Source organism: Pollicipes pollicipes, unplaced genomic scaffold, assembly GCF_011947565.3.
Source record: "Pollicipes pollicipes isolate AB1234 unplaced genomic scaffold, Ppol_2.1 Scaffold_6686;HRSCAF=7923_pilon_pilon_pilon, whole genome shotgun sequence".
In the NCBI taxonomy this organism is placed as follows: Eukaryota; Metazoa; Arthropoda; class Thecostraca; order Pollicipedomorpha; family Pollicipedidae; genus Pollicipes; species Pollicipes pollicipes.
This window is the reverse complement of record NW_023596921.1, coordinates 13189536-13205307: the sequence shown is the minus strand read 5'-3', so window position 1 is coordinate 13205307 and position 15772 is coordinate 13189536. Positions and strand designations below refer to the sequence as shown.

At 55.6% G+C, this 15772-nt stretch overlaps 1 protein-coding gene across 3 annotated transcripts in view; it reads right to left on the bottom strand.

Moving 5' to 3' along the window:
* LOC119107055 (forkhead box protein P1) overlaps nucleotides 1–10912 on the bottom strand; it is a 52754-nt gene extending 41842 nt beyond the window's left edge. For 2 of the 3 annotated variants that reach the window (XM_037230409.1, XM_037230408.1), the window contains exons 1-2: nucleotides 10711–10912; nucleotides 3180–3296 (exon numbers count right to left, since the gene is read on the bottom strand). In XM_037230409.1, the coding sequence (XP_037086304.1) occupies nucleotides 3180–3296; nucleotides 10711–10782 (189 nt within the window). In that variant the 5' untranslated portion in view covers nucleotides 10783–10912. Of the gene's footprint in view, nucleotides 1–23; nucleotides 1663–3179; nucleotides 3297–10710 lie in introns of those variants that run through there. The other variant, XM_037230411.1, reaches the window with a different exon arrangement.
* Between the last annotated feature and the right edge of the window lie 4860 nt (nucleotides 10913–15772).

Genomic DNA, 15772 nt, shown 5'->3' with positions numbered 1-15772 from the left:
GGCAAATAAACATTATCACCAACCTGTATGGATCGGATGCAGACATATTCGTCAGGATAGCAGTGTAATCAAGCTTGATGTGCAGTGCCCTTAGGAGCTCAGCATATATGTGTGAATTTTATTGCATACACCAATGACCAGTTCAAACCTTGGAAATTGCTACCTTGCCAAATGTACAAAAAGACAAAGAAACAATAAAAACCCATGCGCAAATTCACCTAGCAAAATAAGGGTTTATCTCAAATGTGATTGGTGAGAGGAGCTCTACCTCAAGAGCCGTAGTCATTTTTGATAACTCGGTTAAGTGCTCGATTTTTTTATAGGATTGTGCTTGAATGCCACATACACTTCTGCCAGGATGAAGTCTAACAGCAAACAAGCGTTTAAAAACAATGCTCCCGCCTGAAGGCAAAAAGGGCTGAGCGTCATTAGGTAAAATAACACTTAGGCTTTCTCGCCTTTGAACGGCAGTGAGTAAGAAACCTAGAAAAAATGGTGCGAAAATAGCCGATTATTTTACACCACGCTGAAGTTCATGGAATCACCATCATGTTTCAAGACCGTCATGTGGCCAGTACACATGGGAAGAAATCTTCTCCGCATCAAGGAAGAAAATTTTTCACCTCATGTTTGACTAATCACAAAATCGTACTCTTCTGGCATATTACGAATGGTGTGTAACGAAGGAGGCCCCTAAAAATGTCTGACACGTATGAAAAAAATAGGAGCTTTATCAAACTGGAGCGTCTAATGAACTAAACGAGCCTTGAGTATTGGGTAAGTCGATCTCGCCCTGTCACTCACCCTGCCCACCACCCCTTCTCGTACCACCAAACCAGGCTGTCGGAGGCGATACAATCTGATGTTTGGTGCACGATTCTAAAACAAGATCTTCAATTTGTTTTTGTCATACGACTCCCTTCAAATGCCAAGCATGATACAAAGCCCCCTTAAAGAGATACAGCATGTTCTCCGCGATGACTCAACGACTGCCACTCGCTTTCTCCTCATCTCTTACCATCCATAACGTCAATAGCCAGAGCAACGGCGCGCAACGACGCGGTCCCCACACGCTTGCTTAACAGACGTGTTGTGTTGGTTGCTAATATTTTATCATTTGATCGCTCAGGAAAGACAGTCATAGCGCCATCAGCATCCTAGCTGTGCCGACATTTAGGCTGGCAAATGGCTGGAGGCAGGCGAGGACGGCACCAGCGCCCGTCGCCTGCCCATGGCGGATGAGAATTACAAATACCGAGACTGGGTCGTGAAGAACTGCAACTTTTTGTTAGCAGTCTCCGGGTGGGTTCAACTATACCAATCAAAACATCACTGGTCTATTGATGGGTGGGATGATATTCGCGGACAGAGACCTTCTCATGCTCCCATCCACCCATCCCTGCTCCCCGTGCCTCCGCGAATCCAGCAGCATCAGTGAGAGTCGTCCCCGAGTTTGTCTAAGTGGAAAGTGGATGAAGCTTTGGACGACCAGGACAGGCTGGTCGGCGCTGTCGGGCGACAGTGCCCTCCACCGAGCCATGGTATCTCGCACAACTACCTCACATCCCAGTAACCACCCGGTACTGATGCGCGGCCCAGTCAGCCAGACTTCGGCCGAAACTCTGAACGGCTGCGGCATTAAACAATTATGGTGCCTCAAACGTATACTGCTAGTTTACAACTGATTTTATTTGTATGGCACGATGAGCGCGTGCACTACAGGGCATTGCAATCACATGCACGGGAAAATTGCGTCGTGCTTCAGTCAAATGCTGAGCACTGCTAGATGCGTCAGGACGCGATAGCAAACAAAAGCTCAGTGAGTCAACTCAGTGACATAAAATCCCAGAATCGTGTCTTCACCTGCATCTAAGACGTTTTTATTTGAAAGGAATGTGCTATGAGTCGACGACAAGTAGTTTTATTGCGTTGACAAGGCGTTCATGAATGGCAAGTCGAGGAGTGCGCAGCACCGCTTCCGAAAACAAATACATAAGTTTCGTTCTATATGAGCACAAGGCTGCCGAGCAGTCATTTAGTTGGGCAAGAGGGGCTTCAATCAAGTTCGCGCCACGAAGAGTCGCATAGAAAGAAGATAACAACCATTGTCAGACACCCGCAGATACACCACGACTGTCATGGCTTCCACAACATATCGGCAGGTCAGGTGACATGTCATTTGAAGTCGGGACCGTTGCATCGTCTTCACTTTAGCCAATCACATGACACCAAACAATGCAGGACTACCCAGTGGTAAATGTACAGCTGAGACATTGATTTCCAGGTGAAACCACGGGCTGTTTGTTGCGCACGCCGAGTATCGTTTTTACGCGGCTCCGGACAATAATCTATAGCGAAGCCGACCACCGCTGTCGACAATATGACAGAGTGGCAGCTTGACTAGGCGAACCCAAACAGTCGTTCGATGCGACGAACGGCGCAACGTATCATTTTCCAAATTCGAATCACCTTGCAAACGCTGCGACGCGCCGTGGTCGGGAAGAATCAATAGGAGCCGAGGTGCAGCACGCTATTTCAAACAGCATGTCTGGTGATCAGCCAGGTAGTGTGACAAAATATCTCGGTATCTGCGACAATTTTTGCATCGGAAAACCCTTTGTGCGTTAGTACACGGCTTATAACGACACACGAAGTGCGTTGATTATGGTAGCGCAACTTGATTATGACGACGCAGCTTGATCATGATGATGCCATTTGGACAGTGTTGGTCTCCTTCTGAGTTTGGTGCACGTCCTCAACAATGTCAGAGCGATGCTCTATCATGGACACCAGGGCATCTGATCGCGCTATAAGAGATGATCGCAAGCGAGGAGTCGGATAGGTAGCTCCTGCAGTGTCTACGGGCCGTGTCAGTTCCGGTCCAGACAGGAGGGCTGCGCTAAAATATCCCAAGCATCTATATCACGGCAATGGGGCTTTTGTTGGTTTCACATTAGCACTGCCTATTGAGTGCCTGAGCATGACCGTACTGTAGCCGAATCAGAAATCGGACCTACAAACTACGGAATTCAACGCGCCATTTGATACATTTAACTTCGACGGCTTCAGGAGCTGTTATTAATTGAAACAGAGCTCACCACGCCCCACATTGCGTAAGATGTACAGCTCCGATTCAGTGGTCCGGTATCCCCGCGGGCCCCTCCGACACGTGTACTTACCACCGATTCGTGTCCCTCCACGCCGTTGGACGCGCGACCACGCGGCGTGCTAAGATTGATAGCCGACGACTGATGCGTCTCGTCCCTCTCCTCAGCTTCCATCACTGAACCATCGTCCTGCAACAGGGCGGCTGCGTCAGTCCCACCGCTTCCATCACTAAACCATCGTCCCGCAATAGGGCGGCTGCGTCAGTCCCACCGCCATCACTGAACCATCGTCCTGCGATAGGGCGGCTGCGTTAGTCCCACCGCTCCCATCACTGAACCATCGTCCTGCAATAGGGCGGCTGCGTCAGTCCCACCGCCTCCAGCTCCGAACCACGATCCCTCCACCGAACGCCGTGTCCATCGCTGAATCACCGTCTCGTGACAGAATCACGCTGTATCAGTCTCGTCTCTTCCATACCTGAGCTTCACTTCCATCGCTGAACCATTGCCGCCCACCAGCACGACCCCAATTAATCATCGATTTTAATCCTGACATCATCTGAAGCCGTCATAAACGTAACCAGACATTAGGCCAAGACAGCACATAGTACACAGCATCGTCTATCAAACACCGGGATGGTGACGACCTATGAGGTGCCTACAAAAGTGGCGGACCGTGCTGCTCCTGCCGTTTGCAGCGCTCCCACGTGTCTGCTCCCTACACCTGCGTTTAAGAGAGGTTCTCTGCCGATGCCGGTCGCAGATACGGCCTCCACCATGTCGTCTCCGGTCGGCCCTCGTAAAAATCCCCACGGCCGCTCCGGAAATTAAGGCGAAAAATCTGCCCATTAATTGGGCGCGCTCGAAATGGGTGCGCCCTCGAACGGCGTGCCCGGAAGAGGGCGTTGCCCTGGCAAGAGGTGCGGCAGGTGAGTCGTCGACCTGGTCCGCTGCAAGCCCCGGCGGCCGCCCAGAGCTGCAACCGGGCCAGAGGAGCTACACTGATTGTCGGCCATCTCACAGCTCTGGCGGACTCGCTGATGAAAAATTAACAGCATGCAAATGGCGCGCTTAACAATCTGGGCTATTTAAAAATTCACGATAAACTTTCCAGAATGTGCATGTTCAGAAACCGTTCCGGATGCCTAGCCGTGGCGTTAATGGGCTGCTGCTAAAATATGGCAGCTCCTCCAGCGTCTGTAATTTCCTTTTTTGACTCATTAGCGGCGATACCAAACAGGAAGGCCATTACACGAGCCGGCGGACTATTTCATTTTGGGTTCCTCCCGCCTGCGGTGGCGGCGGAAAACTTGGCCGGACCTGGTCGGCGGCGCCGAGGTGGACGTCGGAAGACCGGCTCGATTCATCTCGGTTATCGGCGCACGGTTAATTTCTCACGCCGATTCGCGTATCATTCGTTTCACAAATCGATCTTTTTGTGCCGCATCAGCATCTCCCGCTTTTCAACGGTTACCTTTCCGACCATTTCTCAGCGTTTTTGGCGTTTAGATAAATTGGCGGCGTCCACGGCGCGGCCGCGACAAATAAAGACCTCTCGGCGGACTCACGTTAAGCGTCTTTTTGCAGTCGATTGTCTCCGCAGATACCGTGATGTATTAAGATTTTTGCTCGAGCCAGCCGCAGACAGCGCGAAGTGCGATTGGTTGGAAACGGCGGGAAATGGACACGATGGTCGGAGACCGCGATGACGCCATCCCAAGAATAAGGGCATCTGGCGGCATGTTCTTGACGCGCACGACAATGCGCAGGCATAGTTCATTGATGGTGTCCTAATTTTCCTTCGTGTAGTGCATGCCATCACATGTGCATTTGATAGATTTTTGTCAACGGAAATATGTCTCATGAGCACATTTTTTTGCTCATTGGATAATGTAATATAAACAATTTACCTGCGGATGATAGCTGTGAGAAATAATGTGTGTCGTTTTCCAATCAACTTTGTACGCATTCCATCTTCATCGATGTGACGGGGTGGGGAATTAAAGAAGCCGCATGATGGGTTCCCGATATTACATTACTATATATATATATATATATATATATATATATATATATATATACATATTTATTTATTTATTTATCTATAAAGCTGGTTACTGATCACATGAAATGGATTTGGTAATCTTAAGCAAGCCACCAGGGATTCAGACGTAATTTTTCAGCATACCTGCTGGCAGGTAAGCTGAGGGCGGATAACACATTCGCTTTTACATCCATTTCTTGATGAAAAGTGTGCCGCTCTTTCAAGATAGAAAATTTAACGCGCGCATTACGCACAGCGTGCGCGGAGTGAGCGAGTGGTGATTAGCAGTTAGTGAGCACCAATAGGGGGATACACAGCGTGCCGTGCTGCACTCGCCACGTCCCTCGTCAGGCCCATCGTCACGCCCCTCGTCACGTCCCTCGTCACGTCCCTCGTCAGGCCTATCGTCACGTCCCTCGCCACGTCCCTCGTCACGCCCCTCGTCACGTCCCTCGTCACGTCCCTCGTCGCGTCCGGCGCCGGCGCCAGCGCCGCACCGGCGCCGCTCCAGAAGCCGCCACTCAGCGAAACACCCCTCCAGTCAGACGACGCTCGGTCGTCATTTTTAATCCCACCGCCTCGATCCAATTTGGTGTGCTCGACAACGGGACAATTAAGCGCTCCTCTGAAGATCGCGGCCGCGCGGGCAACGAACGCCGCCAATCGACGCACATTTGTCGCACAGATGCCCGACTGTTTTCTTTGGGCGTTGCTTCTCTAATCCATTCAAGCTTTTTTCCATTAAATGTAAATTTTTAAAAGTTTGCACAGCTATTTGCATCTAGTGTAGCTCTAATTAGTTAGAAGAGATATCGTGTATGAAATGCAAATACTTCAGCACCATTGGAGCGTTTAGGCGGAGAACAGGAAAAAATGGCACCACGTTTGTCTCGGGGCCTTTTAGCCAGCGTGAAAATTAACATAAGCTTAAGCAGCATTTAAGACTGGGACTGTTTTTCAGGCAGCAAGATTTAAACAAAAGGAGCGTCTGTTAATCTCTCTTTTTCTAGTACCAGCCACTGAGGGACAATGGATCTAAGATTGACAAAGAAGAGACCGAGCCAAAGGGGCATCGTCACCCTCTAGGAAAAGAACTTCTCCTCTCAAGCAAAAACACATTTCATCTCTCTTTTATGCAAATCAGACGCTAACTAATTTGAATTGCACGACGGGCAGCGAAATTAATGCTACAAAGCCCTCCACCAATACCCAATAATAAGCGCCGTAATGCCATGTTGGGCTGTCGCAGGAGCGGAGGCGGCGGCCGCACGCCTTCCCGCATACGGCCGGCCTCATTCTCTGGCCGTGTTTTATGCTCGCGTCTAACAAGGCAGGCGACAGCACCACGGGCACCGGTACGGCAAACGGGGGGTTAGGAGCGCGGTGAGTCACGCAGAAGACGCCTAGCCGTTCGTGTTCGCCTTGTTTTGCGTCAAAGGGAGTGATCCTCGCTATGTTTTGTTTTAACTCTGATCGCTCCATGGTTGGGGGTCAAAATGTAGGTCGAAAATTTGCCGGCATGTGATTAGATCGTAGCTATGATGCACGACAATAAGGTGCACGAAAATTGGTACAATCAGCACGCCGCTTGGCCAAGTGTGCCGAGAACGACCAAAACAGACAATTTTGCTGTATCGCACACATGATCTCCTGGTCACCACGCCGCCACTCCGTTTTTCACCCTCATCACCCCATCGATGACCGCAAAAAAGCCGAGGCGTCCGAGCTCGTCTGCAGGACCGCTGCCCGCCGCAGACTCACAAATACGCGGCGCCCGGACGCGGCGAGGGGACGTCTGTTGTGCACGCGCCGCCGGCGCCCGGCGGTGAGAGGGGCCGGCCACCGAGCGCTGGTGCTGGCGCTGGCGCTGGCCGTGGCCGCCGTCCCCCGCCGCCCTGTTTGTTTACCAGCTCTCCCATGGCGGAGCCGGCCCCAACATTGACCCAAATCCGAGCCGGGCGAAAACAGGCAACACTCGGCCCTGTTTACTGCGCCGAGTGCTTTTCCTGCTGATGGTGACGTTCAAAAACACTTGCACACACAACGGAATGAATGGTCCATTGGACGTCTAAACGCCACAGCTGCCGCTCATGCGGCGATAAATGCCGTAATGAAGACGAATACAGACGTCGCGTGCTGAGTGGGGGCTTTTTAGCGGTCCAAGCTGTCACTTCAGCGACTCAGCGATTTCTCCCACCCCAACCATTCGGCTCCGGACAAGTAGCTCACAGCTCACCGGAGGACGGTTCAGGAAGAACGTGCACGCAGAGGACACTGGCCCACAGATTCGCACGTTTCCAGCGTTCTTTTTTTAAACCCCATGTCACCTTGTGAATTTAAAGATATTGCACTTCCGGATTCAGCAGTGGGAGCGTTTACTCGGCCAGGCTGAGTCCACGTGATCTTGCCCAACTATAGTTAAGCTGTTTCGCTGTTTATAGTTTTGTTGTGGGGCATTTGCCTGCAGCCATGTTCGAAATGTCGGTTCGGGGCAGGCTATCGGAACAAAATTTGATGGTTTCCTCGTCAAGGGGTGTACGAGACTGTGTCGCCCGATCGCATCGCACGCGTTATTAAGCTCAACCCCCCAACAAAATAAAATAAAACGGGAAAGGGCCACACGCAGAAATTTTGTCAATAAAACAGTGCGACGGGCCCGACAGTCAAAATTTAACACCCAGATTAAAGTCTACCACCTCTACTAAACGCTTTTCATTCCGCGTCGGCCGTCTGCGCTCACCGCCGCGACAAACCACCAATCACGGCCGCGCCACACGTCCGTGACGTCACAAGGTGCGGCAATCCGATTGCCCACCTGTTTCCGGCAGCTGCTGATGCCACGTAGCACAAGTAGGGCCGAACAGTAAGAAGACGATCAGTCTGCGATTTTGGTGAAGCCTTCAGCCACGTACAGGACTAGATCTTACAGGGGACGCTCACAAAATTGCCTGCGTCTCGGCTCAGTTACCTAAGCAGTCCAGCGTACTGCGTCCAGAGCTGTAGACGTCGGACGCTATCGGTCAAATACCTACCTACAACTTGTCTAACTTGACAGGATTTCAAATGCACTCCGGTGAAAGCCTCGTGTCGACACGGGATTCCTTTACCGTAAGAACCTTTTCACGCCAGTGATCTACTGCAACGCAGCAGGGATCTTCATTAGCTCATGGCCATGCCAGTAGAGCTGATGACTAAACGATGACGATAAAACGATGAGTAATGACTAAATGACTTAGCCTCGGCATGACATAAGTCAGCCTGATGTAAGCCTTCTGCTGGTTGCCATGGCGACGTCTCGAGTCGGCGGCGCGCCAGTTCAAACGGCGCCAAAACGCGCACGCCGTCACAGGGCGACTTCGCGCCATGTTTACCGTGGACGGTGCGGGAAGTGGCGCCAGTTTGTACTCGCTCCTATCGAGGTCGCCGCGCCCAATCCAACTCGCGAAAACAAACACTGAAATGACCAGGGGAGGACGCGGTCGCCCCGGTCTGCTTTTCCTCGGTTTTCTGTAAACAGGCGCGCGACGGCCGGCGTCCGGCGCGCGCGACGCGCCGTCCGCCGTCGTTGACCTGTTGACTCTCCGAGTCCCTGACGGCGCCGGCTGGCCGCTCGGCACGGGTCACTCATCGTGCTGACGACATCGGACGGTGACGTCAGGTCGCACAGGACGGTCGCGAGATGTCCGATTTGCGCCGGGTGCGTGCAGCCCCCCCCCCCCCCCCCCTCCTCCCGTCGGTCGTCTGGGTACCCGTGACAGCAGCTCAGGCGCGTCGCTGCCGCCCTACCTGACGGGTGACGCCGACCTCCAGACCTGACCCGAGGACCGACACGCAGCGGGCGGGAGGGAAGGAAGCTCGCTAGCCGGTACTCACGTGCACGGCTCCCATCAGCCCCGCGAGACGTCAGCCTCTCGCCCCGGTCAAGCTCGCTCCTCAGGCGCGATGATCAGCACTCACAGGCCGTTCGTGACCGACGGTCGCCGCCAGCGCGCGCGCACCTGGCCACCCTCCTGCCGTCACTATTTTAGTGGCCGAGCCTCATTGCCATTCCGGCTGAGCGGAAATGTCTGCGCCTCGCTCGACCAATGAGCGGCGCCGGACGGGGGTGCCGGCAGGGTAAACAAACAGTGGCCGGCGGCGGCGAGGGTGCCCCTCGGCCGGCGCGGCTCGCTCGGACGCCTTTCACCGGGGGGAGGGGGAGGGGGCCGTGGCGGGCCACCGCCGGCCGCTGACAGACGGCCGCAGCTGAGACCAGCCCTCCACGCTGACTCAGCCGCTCCGCTGAGGGCTGTCCTCAGCGCCGCGCTACGTACGGGGCGGCGGCGACGGCTCTGATGACGGCCGGGCGCTCTGACCGTTCAGAGACGAGCAGGTCATCAGCGAAGAGCTCACCTCCGGCCTGTGTCCCGAGGAGTGTGGGGTCACCGCAGCGCTCAGCGGCACCGCGGCGGTGCGGGACAGCGTGCTGTCGGAGGACTCCGGCAGGACAGGTCGGGGCTGGCTGCACCGAAGACTCGGCAGCTAGTGACCACTCACCAGTCGGCGCCACCCAGCGGCCCGTCTCCAGCCTGGCTCTGGCAGGCAGGCGCACGGCCATGGACGAAGGTTAAGCGCCGAGTGCCGTTGCGCCGTGACAAGTGCACACAGCTTATTCTCCGCCCCGCAGGACGTGCCTATCTGACCGCACCGGACAGGCCGCACAGCGCACGTGCACGCTCTGCACCGTCCCGTTCGAGACAGGCGCTGGGGCCGCCGGAAGCCCGACGCGTGACTCCAGGCTCGGAGGCGCGGACAGTTAAGTTCTGTCCGGCGGTGAATCACGCCGGACCCTGGTCAGCTGACGTTCCCGTTCGCCACTGGCCGGCAGACGAAGCCATCCGTTCCCACGGCCACGGAAGGGGGGTGGGGGGGGGGGGGCGGCGTTCGCCGCTGTTGTGACTAAAATAGCCGGACATTCCGCGAATCCGAGCGCGTCAACAACAAGACGCCACAAACGGGGGACACCTGGCCCCCTGCGCCCGCCCGGCGCGCCCAACGGTACATGAGCCGTTGGAGGGGAGGGTGTCGGGGGGGGGGGGGGCTCCGGTGGGACTGCTGCCCCTGTCGGGCCATCACTCCATGGCCCGGACTGGGAACGCCCCGCCGGCCAGGACCAACCCAACGCTCTCATGAGCCGGACTGTCAGACGGCTTGCTTGCCCTGTTGTGACAACAGGCGTCAGGGTGGCCGCCTGAGCACGACCTAGCACCAGGACCGTCGTCTGAGCACTGTCGCCAGAGCTCCGGCGGCACGCCGCCAGCCGGCACTGACCTGCAGCATCGCAGGCGGCCGGCGCCGGCCCGGCGGTGCTGCTTTCCCGGCAGCGCGGCTGTCCATGACGCAACCCTTCCACACGAGTCATTGTATCCGGCCATCAATAACGCCCGGCCACTCGGACCAGTTTCAGTGCAAGGTCAGTTCTGACACGCCGACCGAGAGTCTGGCCTTGGCCGTGGAATGGCCACTGGGTAACTGAATAGTTACCACCTGCAAACTAAGAATAGACAACTCGGCACTTACTGGACGCTCCGCCTTCTGCAGGAACTGTCGCATGGCGTAGATCACGGCGGCCTGGCTCATTTGGATGGCCATGGTGCGGCCACGTGCCTACCAGCTGGGTTCTGCTGTCAGCTGTCAGCCCCGCGACCTCCCACCAGCTGAACGCGCTCACCACTGACTGCCAGTCCGCGACCTTTTTTCAATCAGCCCGCTTCTCTGCACATTTAATTCCTCACGTATCCGTGCCCCTCCGGCCGCTCCCCGCCCCGGGGAGGGGACAGCGCGACGGCCATAAAAAAACGGCCCGTCGGGCCGCAACCCGGCAGTGCCAGCCGGGCCCCGCATACTTTATTTCAACCCTTTACTCAGCTGACGCCGCGTGAATCCGGCCGACCGGACGCAGTGGTCACCAGCTGACTGTTGCCTGGGTCCGGGCTGGCTCTGGGGGACGGGTCGGGCAACGCGTGCCGGGCACGTTTGGTCGAGTTGGAGGGACAAATCGGACAACAAGGGGAGGGTCGCAACACTGGCGTGAACCAAGGGACGCCAGGGGAACGGTCCTAAGGCTATGGAATATTCCCCGAATTTGAAGCAATGCATACTTGCGGATGTTACAGGCTAAAGCCAATAAATACACTGGGGGCTAGTATCAAGACCGAGACCTAGCGGATCAGTGGGACATGCTGGCTCTGTCGTGCCAGCAGCGAGGCCCGCAACCTTACTTCATACCAGCGGCGACATTTTCCAAAAGGCATTGATATCAAACAGCAAGTTGGTGTTTTTGAGTCATTGCATTTCACTACGTCGGCTAATAATGCGGATCAATCTGAACATATTATGCGGTCGGGGTCTCTTCAAAAATACCAGAGCAGACAGCTCACCTGAAACCACAGGAACGGACACTTTTTCAATGTTCGGGTGCCCAAACCGGATATATGTTAACTTTCCTCTCAAACGGAAGTGCGCCCGCTCCATTCTGATACTTTATGCATTGTATCTGCTATATGGCCCCTGTGTCAAGAGAGGGAGTAGTTAAGGGTTAAATGCATTACATGTCGTAACCTGAAACATGGTATGAGCGGAGGTTAACGAAGCAGACCCCACGCTATTCGTGCAACTGTCCGAAGGTTAGAGACACGGGATGAGACAGGATGGGAGTGGAGGACTGATAAGACTGGTGTGATGAGACTGATCTCTAAGTGGGAGCCAATACCGATAGCTGGCTGGTCGGGAGGCGGTACGGTAGCCAGTCAGCCCCCCCTCCCTGGTCGAGTCAGACACCGGGGACGGTCTGCAGGCAATCGAAGCCTGTCCCCAAACCGGCAGCCCGGTTTGGAGACATGCTGCCTGTATAATGCCTGTTAACTAGACCCGCCCAGCATGTCGATTCCGCGATCATTTGGAGGTGGCCTTGTGACCGACAGGGAGAGGAGCTCGATCAGGCCAATCAGCGTGCGGTGATAATAAGTCGGAAGTCATCACTTCCGCTAAAAACCTCGATATAACGTCAGGAATATGAAACAGGCAACTCTTTTAAACAGCATTTACGCTGATTTAACGTACTTATTGCATATGACGGCAACTTTTCCAAGTTGACATCAATAGGAGTATATCGTTTTACTTAGGTCGTTTTCTTTAGCACCGCTTGCCAGGTTTAAGGGCATTTTTACTCAGGCCGCGAACCACTATCAAATTTAACTTCAGCCACTGCTGCCCCTAATTACGCGGGGCACTAGTTGAGCTTAAATTGCTTTCCACAGTGGGTGATAAAACAGGACGCTAAGGATCATGTCAGTCGGCATCCTGCATGATTGATTGCAGCGGTGCACATTCGCCCCGGACGGTGCCATGGGGAAACCTGACGCAGTTGTACCCCTGGGGGCTCGAAGCACACATACTATACGCACCCTTGTACTTTCAGATATATGATGTGCCATGCGGACATTTCGCGTCTGTGTTAGTGGAATTGCCCCTACCCCCCCCCCCCCCCTCCCATCCACACTACTTCAAGTACTGCTCGTGCGTCAGCGACTCCAAAGACACTTGCCATGACCGCCGGACTCGGTCTGACCCGCCGTACCAGTGGGTCAGACCCGCCGCGGCCGCCGTAACCGCCGAGCCCGGCCAGAACCGCCGCGACAAAATAACCCGGCTTTGCCCACCGTGACAGCCGGTCTGACCCGCCGTGGCAGCTGACCTAACCCACCGTGGCAGCTGGCCTGACCCACCGTGACAGCCGGCCTGACCCACCGTGACAGCCGGCCTGACCCGCCGTGACAGCCGGCCTGACCCACCGTGACAGCCGGCCTGACCCACCGTGACAGCCGGCCTGACCACCGTGACAGCCGGCCTGACCCGCCGTGACAGCCGGCCTGACCCACCGTGACAGCCGGCCTGACCCACCGTGACAGCCGGCCTGACCCGCCGTGACAGCCGGCCTGACCCGCCGTGATCGAGTTCAGTGTCATTCGGATGGTCGCCTCTCTGCGCGGCAGCGGCGCGACAACCCAGCAGTCTGGCCGTCCCGAGACCAAAGACACACATGTGTCTTCCGGTGGAGCGGTGGCGGCGCCGGCGTTGGATGTCCTTAGAGCCTTCCTGTCAACCGACCGCGCCACCCCAGCCCACGCCCTCGGGGCAGGAGAGGACCATCTATAAACCGCACCACCGATACGTTCCGGAGGACGCCCCCCCCCCCCCCCCTCCCCTGCCCAGGATACGTAGACACGGGCCCCTGGGTGGAGCTGAGCCGGCTAGTTGGCCTGTTGTTGAAGGGCCGCGACACAAAGGTCTGCCGGCCTGGTGAGCTCGTCACCCTCCTGCCGCCGTGAGCGGCGCCGCCACGGGACGGGGCCGGTCCGCGCATTCCAACCCGTGAGCCGGTCGGCGATACACAAAAAACCGGCCCCGCCAACAAAAACCGGCACAAAAAGTGCCGCTTCCTCTAGCCAGCTGCAAAAAAAGCCGAACAAGGCGACGCATTCTCCGGTGAGTGGTGCTATCATGTAAATAAAACCGAGTGGGGATGCACTACAAACTTAGCTCGCAAACAAGTGGCCACGGTGTGTGCTTTGTGCGCCGGAAATTACCCGATGTAGCGCACCACGTGAGCTGGACCGGGTTGCATGAAGTTTATAGACGCTTCGTAAGTTGGTGCTACAAAAGGCTCTAGTTGTGCATATGCATCGTGCTTATACCACAGGAAGCCACCAGCCTAGAACATCAAAAACGGTCTGCGGAAGAGCTACGCTTGCACTGAACTCCACCAGATGCCGGTCTCAGGCGTCACCCTTCCTGACCCCTTTAAAATAATTAAATCCTGTCTGCTCCACGGACAAAAGGCAAAAGAATGGGCCCGGGCTTTAGAAAAATCGCGGCCGCATGGCATGTTGCATAAAAATTCCGGTCCAACAAAGCACTGAAACAGACGGTGGCGACCGACCGGTCCGTCCGCCGGCACAGAATGCTACGCCGCCATAAGTCGCTTTAGAGCTAATCAATAGCCGTGACGTTTTTTCTCACAGGGCCTCAATTAATTTGGATTTTGTAGTTGTTCTTGGAGGAAGATTAAAGTTCGGATTGATTGAATTCTTATTTGCATAAGTCAAGCGGAGAAAGGATGCTGCGAGTGGAAACGCCGCTTTCCCAGCCGGCGTCAGGCCAGCCATCTGAGGCTGACGTTTCAAAGGCTCTTCTGGACCGGTCTGTTATGCAGACCCGCCCGGTCCTGCCACTGCGATCGTCCTAATTCAAATTAGCCCGCTCAATAGACTCGAATCCGCGATGATTTCTCTGATAAAACAGCCGGCGCGCGGCATGCGCTGCTCTTTTGAGCCGCTCCCTCTCAGAACGCCCCCAGTGCTCCTCCAAAACGGCCGCCAAACTAGCCCGCGTCAAGGCACCCACTGGCGCAGACACCAGAAGCGAACCGACCTCATATGTGGACGGCTGGGCGACGGCCGCGTGCGGCGCAGGCCAGGCCATCTTCCACGGGGCTGCGGTGGACACGGGGGCGGTCGGCGACGGGACGTGGGCGCGGCACGCTCTCGCACTGGACACCGAGGGCACGTGGCGACATGGCATACTGGCCCTGCCATTGCGGCGAGCGGCTATATACGGGCGCACCGCCGCGGATACCGCGCCGACGAGACGCGCGTCATGCGGCCATCGGACAACAGGCGGCGGCCGGTCCGCCTGTGATAGCCCGCTCGTCAGCGGAGACTGTGACGTCACACATCGGGTATGACGTCGTCCGAAGTGTGGCGTCACCATGGCCGTCACTTCGGTGTTGATGTGGGTGGTGTGGTTGATCGGGTTCCGCGCGCGGCGCCTGCGATTGCCTGTTTGTTGAGAGACGATGCCGGGGTCATAGCAGTCGCCCGAGCCGCCCGAGACGGTGGGCTCGACGCGTCCGGCTCATAACGCAAGCCTATGCCGTAACGCAGTTCTCAGACAGAGACGGCGAACGACAGCGGCGTCAGGCGACAAAGTGGGAGGGTTCTCAGACAGAGACGGCGAACGACAGCGGAGTCAGGCGCCAAAGCGGGAGGGTTCACAGACGGAGACGGCGAACGACACCTGAGTCATGTGTCAAAGTGGGAGGGTTCTCAGACAGAGACGGCGAACGACAGCGGAGTCATGCGCCAAAGTAGGAGGGTTCACAGACGGAGACCGCGAACGGCAGCTGAGTCATAAGCCAAAGTGGAAGGGTTCTCAGACAGAGACGGCGAACAACAGCTGAGTCATGCGCCAAAGTGGGAGGGTTCTCAGACAGAATGCGACGTGTCGGATGACCAAATACACGCAACGGCTGATGCTGGATTTTGAACATTATTCTGTGGCTGGAGCTTCGCTGGGTACCAAATAGAGGTGCCGAATGGACTCCAAATTTTTGGAATTGCAAATATTTTAAAAGTCTGATCGAAAATTGGGCGGACAGAGCAGAAATATTTTGATTTTTTGGACAGCCATTGTCACGTTATGTCGTGCCGCAAAGTTGACATGCATCTCAACTTTTTTAATGCAAATGCACATTACTCGCCCACGCTCATTTTCATTATGTTCATTTGATTCGAGTGGGGGG